The following is a 16,620-nucleotide window of genomic DNA, read 5'->3' on the forward strand; positions in this document are numbered from 1 at the left end:
AATTGAGGCATTCAGTGACAGAACCAACACTGGAACCCAGTGCTTTTACAGTATACACAGAGCCAAGGCTAGCTCTCTTTGGCCTTCCAAAGCGAGCACAAGACATTACTTTAGGATTGTTTAATGTCCCCTTAAAGTGCACAAGAGATGCGAGTGCTCGTATAGAAATGAACCCAATTTTAGAAGACACGAAGGAAAACTCCAACCTATCTTTATGAATGTGTTTTGGCTTTTAGAATCAGATATAACCCTCTTGCATTGCACAATAACAATGCAATGTGCAATCTCATGGGCACAGGAACTTCAGTGCAGCCAGGACTCCCACAAAATAGAACTAGGGAACCCATCTGAACCAGGGCATTCCTCTCCCCTCACCCACCCCTCCTTCCTTTTTCTTCTTCTTCTTCTCTCTCTCTCTCTCTCTCTCTCTCTCTCTCTCTCTCTTTCTCTCTCTCTCCCCCCTTCTTCCCTCTCCCCCCCCCCCCGCCCCAGTTTCTCTGCTTACTCATAACTCTGGCCCCTCATGACTTGGCTTGTATATAGTTTAATTTGCTTTAAAATTAGCCCTGACTCCATATAATATGAAAAGTTCAGTGCTCAATACCAACTCATCTTGGTTTCCAAGTGTATTAGTTCAAAATCTCAAGAGATTGGCCCAACTCATCTTCCTATGAATGAACTATGCTTGGGTCAAATAATTATCCCTGGTTCAATCACCTGTGGCTAGAAAAAAACTGATTCCCATAGTATAAAAATGGGGCTACCTAGGCCAGTTTTTTGAGAAGGGTCTTCGGTGGGAATAGTCCCCCCTCTGCTCAAGGCATAGGGGATGCCCTAAAACATGTCTTCTATGCAGAATGAATTATAGCCATCTTCTTGTATGTTGAGAATTTTGCAGTTATCTCTTAGGAAAAGTATTACGTATTGGTAAGCATTTTTTCATGGAGGTAAAATTCACATAACAGAAAATTAATTAAGTGTATAATTCAATGGAAATTAGTACATTCATGGTCTTATATGGTAAGCCTTTTGTAAACAGGTAGCATGCAGATTTTCCAAGTCTTGAATTTTCTTTTTTCCTTAACAATTAAGTAATCAATACGCTCTCAAAATATGTAACACAATCAATTAATCTGACTGTTACGCAGGAATTCTTGCTGTGGAAATGGTCCTAAATACAGTGGCAAACGGAGTAATTTACTTTCATTTTGGAAGAAAAAGTAGGAGGCAGAAAGGAGCACTTCTCTTGTTTTCTTGATAGAATTTTGATGGTAGAACAAGTAATTTGCCCAGGGCAGGCAATGCAATTGTAGTTTGGGATATCTTTCTAAAACTTTAGCTATCTATGAACTTCTAGATTCTTGCAACTCCGAAAGTGCCCCATGGCCTGGCAGCATTGGAAGCGTCAGCAGCATCTGGGGTCTTGCTAGAAATGCAGACTCTCCGACCTCACTGCAGAGCCGCTGAATGAGAAGTCTGCGTTGTAGCAAGATCCCCAGGTGATTCCTATGCACATTGCATGCTGAGAAATACTATCTAGATCCTAATTGAAAGACAGCAAACTATTACGGATGGAGACAAGTTTTCTCCTTTTAACAAGAAGGGTGTGTTTATGGCAGAAGAAACTCCAGGCTAAGAATCAGAGCTCCTCTGTTTTCTCTCAGCTCGTCCACAACCAGCTCTGTGGTCTTTCATATTTTCCTAGTCTGAAATGGCCTTTCGTTCATTAACAGAGTCATATAACTTGAACCCTCAGTTGCTTCAGGTCAGTGCTTTGAAGGGAAACAAAATAAGGTAAGGGGGATAGGTGCTATATTGATTGCATAGGCTGCTCAGGGAAGATTTTCTGATATTTGAGCAGACCGCTGAAGCAACTGAGTGTTCAAGTCATGTAAGGGAATATCTGTTAATGAATGAAAGGGGCTTTCAGGCTGGAAAAATAGAGAAGGAAGGAAAATAACACAAAGGCAATTAGAGAAGGTTAAATAAATTATAGTCAACACATTTAATAAAATAATATGCAAACATTAAAAAGATGATCTCTATTACTACTCAGTAGTATGGAAAGATTTCCTTAATAATTTCTTAAGTTGAAAACAATCAAGTGTATGTTTTATCCTAATGATATGAATGTGTGTGTTTGCTTGTGTGTGTGAGAGGTGTAGAGAAATGTATAGCCCATACATACATACTCAATGTATGTATAGAGCAATGTCTAGGAAATTGGTCACCAAATGTTCATAATGGTGGTTTTTCAAACGGTACAATTTACAATTAATTTTAAATATTTTTTCAAAAATACACAAAAATAAAGATGATCAAAATGATATTTATTATCTATCTCTCTCACCAGAATGTAAATGCTATGAAGGCAGGAGTTTTGCTCTGTTCACTACTTTATCCCTATTATCTAGGTACATAGTAGGTGCTCAATAAATATTTGTTGAATGAAAAGAAAAAGAAAGAAGTAAATGAAGAGCCTACAGAGGGACCATACAGCAGTTCTGAGGCAGTAGGAGAGCAATGAAGATGCTGTAGACATCTGAGCCGATCTGACTGAGCAGAGTCTTGAATCCCAGCACAGAAGTTTGGACTTCATTCTTAAGGAAGCGAGTAGCACTTGCTCATTGAGATGAAGGATGGAGGATGGATATTGTGTGGTTTGGTACCAGCCCATAGCCTGAAGGATGTCCTTCTCCATCTCGTCTTACACAGGGAGGAAGGGAGAGAGAGAGAGAGAGAGAGAGAGAGAGAGAGAGAGAGAGAGAGAGAGGAAAGGAGGGAGGGAGGGAGGGAGGGAGGGAGGGAGGGAGGGAGGGAGGGAGGGAGGGAAGGAGGGAGGGAAAGAAGAAATACTCTCCATGAATAAACAAGGCATTCAGATGTCTCCTTTAGAGCTTCTAATTGATGGAGTATTTGGAGTCAGCTAAGTCTCTAGGGCTTGACATTCACTTGCTGGCTGACGGAGGCCCTGAAAACAAAGTGAAAATGCTTTCATTTCCATATTCCAATCTGTGCACCACCATCTGTTGTGCTGATTCTCAGGGTAGTTGCCATGGTGGGGATGGAATATGGATGGCCAGAGACTCGACGATGCTAGCACAAGATAGACTCGCAGCCCTGAGGTCAGGCAGAATCTTCCTTCCGCCAGTTTGTCTTCAGCATGCTAGGACTTTGCCCTTTCTATACTAAGGACTTGTGTAGCCCAGCACAAGCCACTGAATCGGTTCCATTGACCAAGCTGTCAGTCTCAACGTGTGTGAAAAAAAAATACTGCACATTATCTCAAAGATGTTTCTCCCTTTGAGAAGTGCTTAATTATTATTGAAGATAAGTTTCCTGGTAGTCACTCCATCTCCTTCTACCCTGCTCCACCAGCAGACTGAGTGGTCTTCTTTAAATGCAAATGCTACCCCATCGCTCTTCCACGCCAAACCCTTCACTGCCTCTACATTGCTCTTAGGATAATGATCAAAGTCCCTGGCAGGGCTTGTGAGGCTCTGCTTATCTCTCAGGCAGTGTCCACCTTGGGCCACTCTTTCCCTCGTCCACTAGACTCCAGCCCTGTGACTTCCTTTCCCCTCCTCAAATACATCATGCTCCTTCCTAACTCAGACCTTTTCCCTACGCTTCTTTATACATGGAATTGCACTCCCCTCTTCAGCAATCTGATCAGCTCCCCACTCATCCTTCATATTATGGTGTGAATGTCATTCCCCAAGGGCACCATTCTCAGTCTCCTGCCCAAGACCAGGCTGGGTAAATGAAAGGGGCTCTCACAGCACCCGCCCAGCACTTCTCCATCATAGCACACACCTCAGAGTTAAGTAAGTATCGGGCACTTACTCATTCAGCATTTGTTTTCCCATTGGACAGACCAAGTTGGTCCTAGTACAGTGCTGGCCGCGTAACCTTACTTAGACTTTTTCAATACTATGATTGTGATACTCGTATGATGTCAGTGGGTTAGTAAAGGAGGGGACTGAGAGAAAGTGGAGACTGTACACTTCAATAGGTTTGGCTGTAAAGGGAAGAGAGAGCGAGGGTGGCAGCTGGAGGGCACTGTGGGGTTGTCTTAGTCAGCCCATGCTGCCATACAAAACACAGTAGGCTGAATAACTTACACCACAGCGATTTAGTTCTCACAGTTGTAGAAGCTGGAAGTGTAAGATCAAGGTGCAGCATGGTTGATTTCTGGTGAGAGCTCTCTTTCTGGTTTGTAGATGACTGCCTTCTGTCTGTGTCCCTATGTGGTGGGCGGAGGGAGAGGGAGAGGGAGAAGGAGAGGGGGAGAGAGAGAGAGAGAGAGAGAGAGAGAGAGAGAGAGAGAGAGAGAGAGAGAGAGAGAGAGAGAGCGCTCTGGTATAATAAGGGCACTAATCCTATCATAAAGTCCCTATCTCCAATACATCTCACTGGGGGTTAGAGATTCAACATAAATTTTAAGGAAACACAATTCAGTCCATAGCAGGAGTTAAGACTTATTATGGTGGAAAGTCCTGAGCAGACTTAAATGCTCATGACAGGAAGGGGAGGACATGAAGCTTCAGGAGAGAGAGGGTAATCATAGAAGGTGGGAGGAGAAAGGAAGCCAGCACTGGTGGAGACAATGGTTTTATCTCACCCTCTCCCTCTCCCTCTCCCTCTGCATCTCCCTCTGCCTCTCCCTCTCCCTCCGCCTCTCCCTCTCCCTCTCCCTCCCCTTCCCCCTCCCCTCCCCCTCCCCCTCCCCCTCCCTCCCCCTCCCCCTCCCCCTCCCTCTCCTCCTCTCCCTCTCCCCCTCCCCCTCTCTAGTTTTACCTATCAGCTCTTCACATCTTGAAGCTCTTTGGGACAGCTACAGAGATAGAAAAAGATAGGGGAAGCAAGAAACTGATAAAGGGGGGTGGGGGGTGTCACACAAGCCATTGAAACCACAGAATTCAGGTGACATTGACATTTATCTGATACGCAACTCTTGCTCCTGTCTCCCGAAACTAAATAGATATCTCCCGAAATAGAAAATAGAGGAAAACATTTCCACAGACCAGAGAAATAGTGTTAATACTTGTATATGCTCTATCTTTTCAGTTCTTTTGCTGTGTGAACAATATTTTTTTTATATAAGATGGAATATTATGCTTTTTTTAACTTTCTAATATCAGGTAAGCATTTAATCACAGTGTTAAAATTTTCCTACAATGTCATTTTTAATGCCTGCATGCTCTAGAATAGGGAAAGGGAGAACACCGGAACCTAACTGGTCTGAGGTCAAATTCCAGCTCTGCCATTGACTGACCATGTGACAAAACTCTCATCTTTGTTACTCCCCCGCCCCCCCAATCCCCATAAGGATAAGAATAGAACCTCCTTCTAGGTGTGCTGGGAAAACTATATGAAAAAATGAGGTGAAAACCCTTATCACAGTGCTGCATAACTATTATCTTTTGTGGAATTTATGTAACTAATTCCCTGTTCGCCAATATTTGGGTTTTTCAAGTTTTCACAATTATAAATAAGATACAATGAGCACCATTACAGTTAAATCTTTGTGTTACTCCATAATTAAGTCTTGATGTGAAATTACTGGAGCAAAGGATATGTAGTTCATGTGCATTTAATGCATCCTGCCAAACTCTTCCTTAGGAGATGTGTACTGATTTAGAATTAATTTGATTGCCCCCTGAAGGAAGCAGACTATGAAGGCAGGCATGTCCAATATTTTTGACGTACCCATTTTCCCTGCAAACATTTTCACCACACAACTAGTCGGCCATAGGCAATTTCACCGTAAAAGAGAGAAAATAATAACAACAAAAAGAGGGACATTAAGAAAGACATACTGAAACATGAAAAACTAATACCAAAATTTGAAAAACTATCTCGAAACATGAACATACATTGTTTCAAAGTCTTTTGTTCACATTGTTAGACACTTTTTGCGGTTGATTCGTCTCTTCCTTCAACATTGCACTTTTTCACTGCAATTTCTTCCTTCATTCAAAGCGGTATGAGTTTCCAACTAAAGAATTGATCATTACTGGTCTTGAAGACAGTTGAGAAGTAGTAGCTGCCTTGATTATATTCACCGTAGCTTGGTAAACTTTTGATTTTGACACGTGGGAGGGATGATTGTGCTCAAAGAAAGATTTGCAAAAACTGATAGTTGTCATTTTCTAGTGTAACATGCAATCTGGCTTTACAAGTAGCTGTACAATCCGGCTTTACAAACATAGTTGTTATCATCCATTATTTTAAGGCAACCACGCCCACTCATTACTATCTAGACCAGGGGTGTCCAAACTTTTTTCAACGTTTTTTACCAAGGGCCATATGCGGTAAAACACACAAACAGCCGGGCCACTCACTCGAGGTGAAGTACGTATTGCCTCACCTGGTTTATTTAAGTAAACTAAATATATTTTTGGAATTTGCTGCGGACCAATTAACAATGGATTGCAGGCCGCAGTTGGCCTGCGGGCCACAGTTTTGACACCTCTGGTCTAGAGCATTATAAGACTAAGATTTGTATTATATAAAAATGTGGGTACTGTGAGAAGCTCATCAATATAGAAATGAAACCAACTGACAACTAGTTGAAATATATTAAGTTTGCCAAGTGTAAACCTGTCAACCAGTTATTTTATCTTTAACAGCAAAAGCATCCTTAGGACCCGTTAGTAGCTGTCTGCTGGAAATGTTTGCAGTGAAACTGCTTGCAGCAAAGATGTTTATGCAGAGATGCTTACAGCGAAAATACCTAGAATGACAATTAGGAACCGATGATGAATTATGAGCCAGGAAGTTAAGAGCAACCAACATTTTTACACTGACCTCAGAATGCGAGACTCACCAAGTCCCAGGCAGACCTGTGGGCCTCTTCTCTTTTGACCTGAGAGTCATACCCGGAGTCTGCCATGTGAGTGTGTGAGTGTGTGTGTGTGTGTGTGGGGGGGTGCTGAAAGAATGTGATGGCCACTGGTGGGCGCAGAGTTGAAGGAGAGAGAAAGGGTCGGAAGATGTTGGAAAGGGCCTCAGCAGATCAATGAAAACAAATCCCATAACTTGCTTCTTCGGATTACTTTAGTGTAATGCTAATTATTAATTGCCAAGGATACATTTTTAGGTACTCCTTCCCAATGGTAATTAACTCATGTTAACAACCTATGATTTTGTGGTATGTAGAATACATTGAACTTTCACACTGTGACAATCCTTTATTACAAGATTATGTCTTTTCTACTTTCTTTTTAGCTTAATGTTCTTTTTAAGTTGAAATGTTGGTGATAATAGATAGTAGGGTATTTTAAAGTCCCTTAATTAGCCAATAAAAGTTGAACACCTATAGTGGTCCTCCAATTTTAGCTTTAAATTTTATTGGCTCCTGTAGTCCATATGTCTGGAAGCTAATGCCCAGGGGATGCATAATCCTGTCTTCAAATTTTCATTTTGTCCCACCAACTTCAGTGCGTGGCTGCTGCTTCAGGAAGCATAGGAATCCTTCCCTTGACTCAAACAGCTTGTGGTCTTTGGGACACACATGAGTATAACACCATGGAGACTGCAACAGTCTGGGCTCCGAGGGCCGCAGGCTGTAAGAGACAGAGAGCGTGGGATCACAGCCCATCGCAGGGTCCCTAACTCTTCTTAATACTTACAGAAATGGCTTAATCATTGTTAAACATTGGAGCCCTTGGGGAAATAAAATTCACTACAACAAACACCTCCATATAGTTACAAAATATGTGTTTCCAAAAGTAAAAGGACAAAATAGAACTGAAGTCAAGACAGAAGTAGAAGTAAAATATCCCAGATCCCGAGATTTATAACTGTAAGTGGAAGAAATTAGATAGAGGTTTTAAAAAGGTATTTATTAAGCAATTGTTTGGTTAAGGACACACACAGGAAAGAAAACTAATGCCTGATTTCATACGACAGGTACAGGAGAGCTACAGTAAACTCTCTGATGTTCACAAAAACCTTTAAAAACAAATCACAAATCAGAATATCTTTAGTGACATTTATGACACATTGTAATGACACAAATCAACAAAGCAGTAAATTCTACACAGACTTAGAATACAGCAGGTATCAGTAAAAGAGGAAACTGTGCTGTTTGGATATATTTACATGACCAAATAAATGCTCTCTAGTACACTAAACCTATAATGCCAAAAGTGAAAAAAAAAAAGATATTTTTGTTGTTTGAGCCAGAGAAATGTTTGGATTTGAGTTGTTAAAATCACAGAAAATCTTCCAAACTATTCTTTCCAAATTCTTTCTCTGGAGTGGGGTTAGGAAGTGGAGTGGGGTGGGGGGGGAAGAGGAATTCTTCTGGAAAGGACATTGGTAAACATTTTGGTGGATTTACGTGAGGCATGCTTTTGGAGGGCTTTAATGGTTTGCCAGTTTTGAGGGAAGTCAGTAATCCCTTGAGAAAAGGGTATACTGTGTCACAGCATAAAATGTTAATTGGAATTCCAGCAGCATAAAATATTAATCGGAATTAATTGGGAGGGACACAGGCATGACAGCTTTTTTTTAAGGTTGATGATTCTCTCAACCAAAATGGCTAGCCTCTGATACCCTGCAAGAATTTGCATTCAAAAGGGAAAACACAAAATAAGCCTCATCCAAACTCTTTCCATTACATGCTTCAAACTTACATTATTGCCAAGAATTAACATAACTGAATTTATTTAATGTGAATGAATAAAAGATGTGGGTTTAAAGCAGTTAGTGTTTATCACCAGCACATTGCTTTTTGTTGATTTTGACTTGCAGTTCATTCTCTGGATAAATATACATACATATATATATATATATATATATATATATATATATATATATATACACACACACATATATATATATATATACATATATATATATATGTATATATATATATATATGTATATGTATATATATGTATATAATTCCAATTCACTGAACTAACACCGTCACTAATTACCTAGTTAATTTTCAGTTGTGTATTTCCTGGCTAGTGTTGCAATTTGAATTGCAAAGGGATCATAGCAGGATCATTAGATAATGAACCATGAACTACATTATCTTCATCTTTTCATGACATTATTTATACTCCATACAGTATTTCTGATGGAAGAAAGCTCTATTCTATTCACTTAGACACTGTGACAAGAAATTTTGATACATGTAAATATGTGTGTCACATTTCAAAGGTGTACACAGTTTTTTAAAAGAAAAGAGAGTGTTGTCACCAGTCTTGCAAAAAGTCTAACAGTTGTGTTTTCAAATGTTAAATTCAAGTATGTGAATAAGTGAAAAACAGCAACAACAAAAAATATAGCTAAAATTGTCAACGTTGAACTCATAATTATGTGTACTGATTTCAGTTTCTTAATAAAAGCATTAGCGTGAAAAAACTGAAATTTCAATTCAAATCTCATCACAACAACTTTCATTGAAATAAAGAGTTGACTATAAAGAAAGTTTTCCCAGTTCCAGCCAGACACTAGAAATGTTTCTAAGTATCCTTGCCACAAAACTGTCAATTTTAAATAATTCATGGAAATGAACATTTTCTTTAAACAATTATTTAAAAGTTGTTACTCATACAATCATCACTTCCTATAATGAAAATGATACAGCCCTTGATTCTGTGACTTATTGTAAGGTGTGAGGACAGAAACCTCAAACCTGGATAACCAGGAAAATGGAAACACAGACTGAAAATGAAACCAGTTCATTGACTTTCCTTACATTAACAAAGAATGCCGTGAAAGTAATGACCACTGACAGACCCACTAACTGCATCTACACATTTGACTGGTTTGTGTACAGACAGCCCATTTTAAATCTATTTTGAGCCAAATTCACAGGAATACAGGGAGATGAACCGCCCTGTGAAATGCTGGCGGACAGTTTGATGCAGTGTTGCCTGGAGAGGTTAACTTCATAACTTATTATATTTATTAATCACTTCCTACAGCACAACACACGAGTGACCAGAAGCTCACTATGGATAAAATCCTTGGTTTTTTTAATCTCTAGAGTTTAGAACATATCAGGCATTAAATGTTTGTGAAATGGTGGGCTTTTAGAAACTATTTTCCTTAAGGTAAGTTCTTCTTTTCCCTGAGTCTTAAATAATTTATGGAGTATGATGACACAATGAAGTTACAAACAATAAAGATGCAATGATGTAAGAAGACAAATTAAAAGTCCCTTTCTCCAAACATATATTCTGCGTCCCAGATTAACACCAGTGAAGGACAATGGTGGTCCTCGATATATAAACTCTTCCCTGTGACTTAGGCTGAGACTACAGACATGAACCCACAAGAAAAGGGGGACCATTGACTGGGTAAGCAACTAATTAAAAGTTAGGTTTGTTTTTCTTCAAGGCAATCGACTGTGTGATGGAAGTCAACCCTTTTTTGCTTGTTTTCTCGCAAGTAAAATATATTTGTAGATGAAAACTTAAAGGTATCAGGAAACTGAAATACCTCTTTGGGATTTACTGGGACCTATTGAGGACAATAATGCTGACTGACCTAATTAGTGTCCCATGGGTTTAAATAAATCAGTGTATTTTTATGAAATACTGATGCACTCCCAAGAATTAACTGAATGATCAGTTTGCTAAAGTTCTGCATTTAGACTAAATTGGTAGGGCAGTTTTAGTGTCAGAATGGATTTTGGAAATATTTCTCTAGAGAAATCATTCTAATTATGATTATGTTTCCATGTTTCTAAGATAAATAATCAATTACTTCAGCATAATATTTTTTACTTTTGGTGGGGGAAAGAAATCAGTCATGGTAGTAATTTCCCTAAATGACTCAATCAGTTCCATAGGTGAACCAGTAACATCATGTAGCAATTGCTTATATGACTTAGTATTGCATAGAAGTATGAAGAAATCACTTTTGGAATAATATATTTCATATGCAATAACTTTACTATACAGGGAACAATGTCAATATAAGTGAAAACTTTAGATTTGTAACCAAAACATACAATATTTAGTTGAAGTTACGTAATCATTCATTATTATGATTAAGAGGGAGACTGGAAATCTAGGTAAACATCTATAAGATAAGCAGTGGAATGTAAACAGAAAAACTAATTTGGAGATAGGACATGGCATAGGCACTTTGAAATAAATGGTTGTAAGATTAAAAGAAGTTTTGAATATCAATAAGCAGTAGCATTTAAGAGATTCTGAATTTTTCACCATTTGAAAAATTTCTATGTTCATAAGTTCCTGTCAGCTTTTCAGAGTAAGTTGTAAATTATTCCTTTATCCACAAATCAAGCCTTATGGTTGGCTTAAGTGTTTTTGTTAAGCCAAGTAAGGCAGTCTGTGATTTTTTTACAATTTGTATAAAGTTTCGTTTCCTGAATATTATTGCATGTAATTCAACCTAATTTAAAAATGCATTTTATATTTAATATCGATTTTCTTACAAGCTTGAAGAAATAGGGCATTTAGGTGTGATTTGGGGGATTTACCATGCTAAAACTCTATGAAGCTTATTTTGCTATAAAAACATTTGCGGGAATAAGTATTAATTTTTAAACATTTTTATAAGATTAACAATAATTTTACATATACTCTATAGCTGCACTGTCAAAATAGTAATGACTAGCCACATTTGGCCATTGAATATTTGAAACGACTAGTGACAACTTGAACTAAATTTTTAATTTCAATTCATTCAAAATTTTAAAACTTGTAGCTTTGGTTTTCGAAAAACTTTTAAGTGTGTTTGAACAACTTAGATTTATGAATCTACTTTTCATCTGCAAATTTTATGAAATCTAAATTCATCAAGTATTACTGATGAAAACAATGTCCAAATTAAGGTGCACTGTTAATGTAAAAAAAGAACAAAATTTCAAAGACTTTTTAGGAAAAAAGAATATAAAATAATTCTCATTAATAATTTTATTGATCACTTATGTTGCATCATATTTCTCTTGGACAGATAGAGATCTCTTGATCTAGAGCTATATGAAAACTTCTAGTTTTTAAAAGTCATGTTTAAAATTTTTCATGTCAATGTCATTCTTTTAATTAAAGTTTCTTATCATTATGAAAAAGTAAGTCAGATTAAGTATTTATCCAGTAAGAAGTGCCCTAATTGCCCTCTCTGCATCTCCTCCTTTCTCTGAATTGCAAAGCTCTTGCTAGCACCAACAGCAGAATACAAAATTACAGGCAATGAATATGCAGAGCTAGTGTATGAGAGCACTCATGAGTATCCAATCAAATTAAACTTCTCACACACTACAAATTCTCTTTTCTTCCCCCCCAACTCTTTCCAGACCTATGTGTCCCCAATTCCAAAATGAACCTTCAACGTCCTCCCAAGTTCTGCTGTGCTATGGCTTCCGTTTTTGAACAATAAGCGATGACTTTGCTCAGCAATGTGCTTGGTCATGTATTAATGCTAGATTCTGTCCAGGCCCGAGAACTTTCATCCTTCAGAGTGGAGAGCTTCCTCTGGGGAAAGGGTTCAAATCCCAAAAGTTTGAACACCGCCACCCGGTACTTCTTGGACATGATGTTGTACAGAATAGGGTTGATGGCAGCACTGAGGTAGAAGAGGACGAAGGACACGAGGTTGCAGTATTGGCTGATCTGAGCAATCTCCAGGGAGCCAGGCTCGAAGGACTTGGAAAATAAGTATCGCCCAACGTGGAAGGGCAGCCAGCAGAGGATGAAAGCAAACACCACTACAGCTGAAAGAACAATGGGAGAGAGAGCGTCAGTTCAAGGAATGTCATAGCAAATCACATTCTATTTGGATGATGCAGTTTTGTTTTGATTATGTGTGGTGTGACCAGTCACTTCAGAGAAACATTATGTTCTGCTCTTTTCCATTCCTAGATTTTCACCCAGATTGAGTCTGTCTGGATCAACAGTTCAACCATTTTTACTGAGCTTCCAGTCATTTTTGTTTAATAACTATTTGACTTATTTTGAGATTGGATTGACATATTGACTCAAGTGACCAGGCCATTTGTTCACAATTGTCTACTGTTTTATAGTATGTGTTAGACACAACCAAACACATATGAGGTAAAGTGGTTATACTCAACCATAGCTAGGTGTCAGCATTCCCTGGGGTACAGATTCCTGGAATGTGATATAAATTCACTAAATTAAAATCTTTAGGAAGGAAACCAGGACACCTGCTTTTCTCTTTTCCTTTTTAAAATTTCACAGAGGATTGAATATGCAAGCAGGATTGAGACAATGAGGTGGATGATTCTTTGCCACCTACAATGGACACAGTAAAATATAAAAACAACTAATTAATTATCATCCATCCAAGACTTCATTGCGTGCATGTGAAGTAATTTTTTTCAAGACTTCTGAAATTCTAGATTCAGTTTTTAAAATTCAGAAATCAGAGGGAAAAAAAATATTTTAGTCCTTATACTACTTTAGTGATGCCCTTCAATCTGTCAAGGCAAAAGAAAATTAATAGTAATGTTAACACACTAATGAGGATAATTAATGGCTTAAAAATAAAGTTAGAGGACATTACTAAACTTATTTTCAAAACTAAGTTGCATAGTAGCAACTGACTGCCACAGTAGCCACATGATTATCAGAGTTCCCTGAAGGTTTACACTCTATGAGTCATGTTGTGAGAATCACTGGTCTAAAAACTGAAAAATATTGGTACTCCTTGAATAAACTTTAATATACAGAATTCTAGGAATTGTAAAATTACAAATACAAAATCATTTTGGAATGGTTTCTAAGAGCATTAAATATGCAAATAAGCATACAATATTGCCTATAATATCCAGATAACAAAGAGTACGGACTTTCTTTTTGAAAAAGCAAATAGAGTTAATATTTTGCTTGTATTGTTTCACTTGTACCAAACACATACGAATACTTAAAGAAGTTGAATTCGTGCAGTACATATTCAGCACACTCTAGTCATGACACTGCACCCAAAGGTTCTCTGAAGGGCCATCTGAGGGAGACAGTAAGTCCTGTCAGCTTCCACAAAATCTCCCTCTCTCATGCTGGAAGCCTGCCTATCCTGCCTTATCCTAGATTGTGCTAGACTTTTCTACCTGGAGAGATACGTAATCATGAAAACAAATGGAGACTCCAGCATTGATTTGCCACTGACTTCCTTATAAAGCTGTACAAACAGCAGCAGGGTAAACAGAATTGATTCAATTATTTGAAAAAATGCAGGCCATAAAGCAAATCACAACCGTGAAAGAAAACTGAATCATTTCTGGCAGAATTATCCAAATTGTTCATGTTTTTGGTAAAATGTACCACTGAATACTTTCTAGATTTAATGCTTGCTTTTCTTAGTCTAACTTAGCTATCCACAAATTCTACTTGAGGCAGGAAACTTAACCTCACCTTTAACATTAAAAGACCACAATAAATTTTTATGAAATATTCCGGTTTTGAAGCAAAGTTTCTGGGCTGATATAAAATTCATTTTAGGGAAATACACAAGCAGGGCTTTTTTCTATGAAAGAGAGAAAGGCAAGAGAGGAAGAAAGACAGACACAAAGAGACAGACACCAAAAGAGAGAATCAAGACTGTGACTAAGTTGGGGGTGTGAGAGATGGGGGGGAGGAAGGGAGGGAGGAGGGAGAGAAACAGATAGATAAACAAGAAAGCAAAAAAAGTGAGAAAAGAAAGAAAGAAAGAAAGAAAGAAAGAAAGAAAGAAAGAAAGAAAGAAAGAAAGAAAGAAAGAAAGAAAGAAAGAAAGAAAGAAAGAAAGAAAGAAAGAAAGAAAGAAAGAAAGAAAGAAAGAAAGAAAGAAAGAAAGAAAGAAAGAAAGAAAGAAAGAAAGAAACTAGAGGACAGGGACGCGCACAGGACAGAGAACTTGGAGACCAAAGGGAGACCTCAAGACAGAAACAGGAGAGAATGATTGAGAGACAGATGTACAAAGAAACAGAGACGGAGAGAAACAGGAAAGAGAGGTAGAGACTCAGGGAGAAGGTGGAAACGCATGGGGAGAGGAGGGCACTGGGGAGCTAAAGCTCGAGGGCGCGCGGAGACCCACCCAGCATTTTGACGGTTTGTTTGTGGTTCTGGTCTCTGAGCGAGGCGCCCACCGCCGCCTCGCCGCGTTTCCTGCGCCACAGCTTCCTGCCGATTAGGCTGTAGAGCACAGTGAGGCAGAAGACAGGCAGGAAGAAAAAGACGCTGGACACCCACACCATGACGGTGAGCAGTCCAGAGCGCACGGCGAACTCGGTGGCGCGGCACTCGTTGGTGTCCCGAGGGTCAGTGCCATTCTCGTGCTCCACGCCGACCAGCACGAAGATGGGCCCGGCGCTGCAGAAGGCCACCGCCCAGATGACCAGGATAACCAGCTTCACCCGGCCTTTGGTGACCACCACCTTGGCCCGCAGCGGGAAGCAGATGGCGAAGTAGCGCTCAACGCTCAGTGCGGTGATGGAGAGCACCGTGGCGTAGGTGCAACTCTCGCTGACGAACTGGAAGAGTTTGCAGAGCAGGTCGCCGAAGTTCCAGGGCCGGTACTGCCAGAGGCGGACGAGGTCCAGGGGCATGCAGAGGAAGATGAGTAGGTCGGAGAAGGCCATGCTGGACAGATAGAGGTTTGTGGTGGTGCGCAGTTCGCGGAAACGCGACACCACTAGCATGGTGAGCAGGTTGCCCGCGATGCCCACCACGAAGAGCGCCACGCAGGTGGCGGTGACGCCCGCAAGCAGCGGCGCAGGGAAGAGAGGCAGCAGCTCGTCCACCAGAGAGTCGTTGTCGGCGGGAGCGTCCCAGTCCAGGTCCGGCAGCGTGAGGTTGAGCCCTGGCTCGTCACTCGGCGTCGCGTTCCACATGCTGCGGGTTCAACTTAACTAGCTCTGTGATGCGATCGCGCTGAAAGATGGACAGGGCTGGTCCCGGAGATGGTCTCCTTAGGCGCCGAGAGAGTGCGAGGGAGGAGCGGGCGCGGGTGCGTAGGGAAGATGCTTGGAGAGGAAAGAGGGAAGTGAGAAGCAGAAGCCGAGGTAGAAGGTGACATTGAGAGACTGGGGCGGGGAGGAGTGGAGAGAGGAAGGCAGGGACACACACACACACACACACACACACACACACACACGGTGAGAACAACAGAGTGATCCACCGCTTTTTCTGGAATCCTCCCTCCCGCTCATCCTCGCCCCCAAAGTCTCCTTCCCAACCCAGCCTCTACGCAGCCTCTACACACGTACCTGTCACCGAAGCAGCCGTGCCTCACCTTCGCGTTCTCACTCCAGCTGCATCTTGTACTTCCCAAAGCGTCCCGACTCATGGGGACCACGGCCACCCAGCACTGAGAAGCGGGAGCGCAAGGAGCTCTCTCTCCCCAGCGTTGGACGCTGACTGGCTTGTGTGGCCCAGAAGCGCAGGTCACACCCAGGTGGGGGCGGGGGCGGTGGAGGAGGCGAGGAGAACGCCTTCAGTTGATGGGACCTGAGTTTTTTCTCTACGGGGGTAGAGCTGGCTATGGACCTGGTGGGGAGAAGCGAGCGTGCGCAACCGGGCTTGGAAATGGGGGGTACGAAGTGAAAAAAAGAGAGACCTAGTGTTTGTGTTTTGACGGGAGAGGAGAGTGATGCACATCTGGGAAGAGCTGCCCCGCGGCCTTACGG

The 16,620-nt window shown here is 40.6% G+C and overlaps 1 protein-coding gene across 1 annotated transcript; it reads right to left on the minus strand.

Moving 5' to 3' along the window:
- Positions 1 to 8,942: 8,942 nt before the first annotated feature.
- On the minus strand, positions 8,943 to 16,333 carry GHSR (growth hormone secretagogue receptor). The gene is made up of 3 exons (XM_019734973.3): positions 16,201 to 16,333; positions 15,030 to 15,957; positions 8,943 to 12,708 (listed from the first exon to the last, which is right to left on the minus strand). Exons 2-3 carry the CDS (start codon positions 15,823 to 15,825, stop codon positions 12,404 to 12,406), a joined length of 1,101 nt encoding a protein of 366 aa, XP_019590532.1. The 5' UTR covers positions 15,826 to 15,957; positions 16,201 to 16,333; the 3' UTR covers positions 8,943 to 12,403.
- Between the last annotated feature and the right edge of the window lie 287 nt (positions 16,334 to 16,620).

The sequence above is a fragment of the Rhinolophus sinicus genome, chromosome 17, assembly GCF_057876585.1.
Source record: "Rhinolophus sinicus isolate RSI-liver-muscle chromosome 17, RSI-T2T, whole genome shotgun sequence".
NCBI classification, from domain to species: Eukaryota; Metazoa; Chordata; class Mammalia; order Chiroptera; family Rhinolophidae; genus Rhinolophus; species Rhinolophus sinicus.

What these genes read in the sequence shown, in the direction of transcription:
- GHSR (XM_019734973.3), bottom strand. Translation starts at nt 15,825, where the DNA reads ATGTGGAACGCGACGCCGAGTGACGAGCCAGGGCTCAACCTCACGCTG. An exon ending in ACAAACCGTCAAAATGCTGG is followed by an intron (nt 12,709 to 15,029) that starts GTGGGTCTCCGC and finishes TTGTTCTTTCAG; the next exon opens with CTGTAGTGGTGTTTGCTTTC.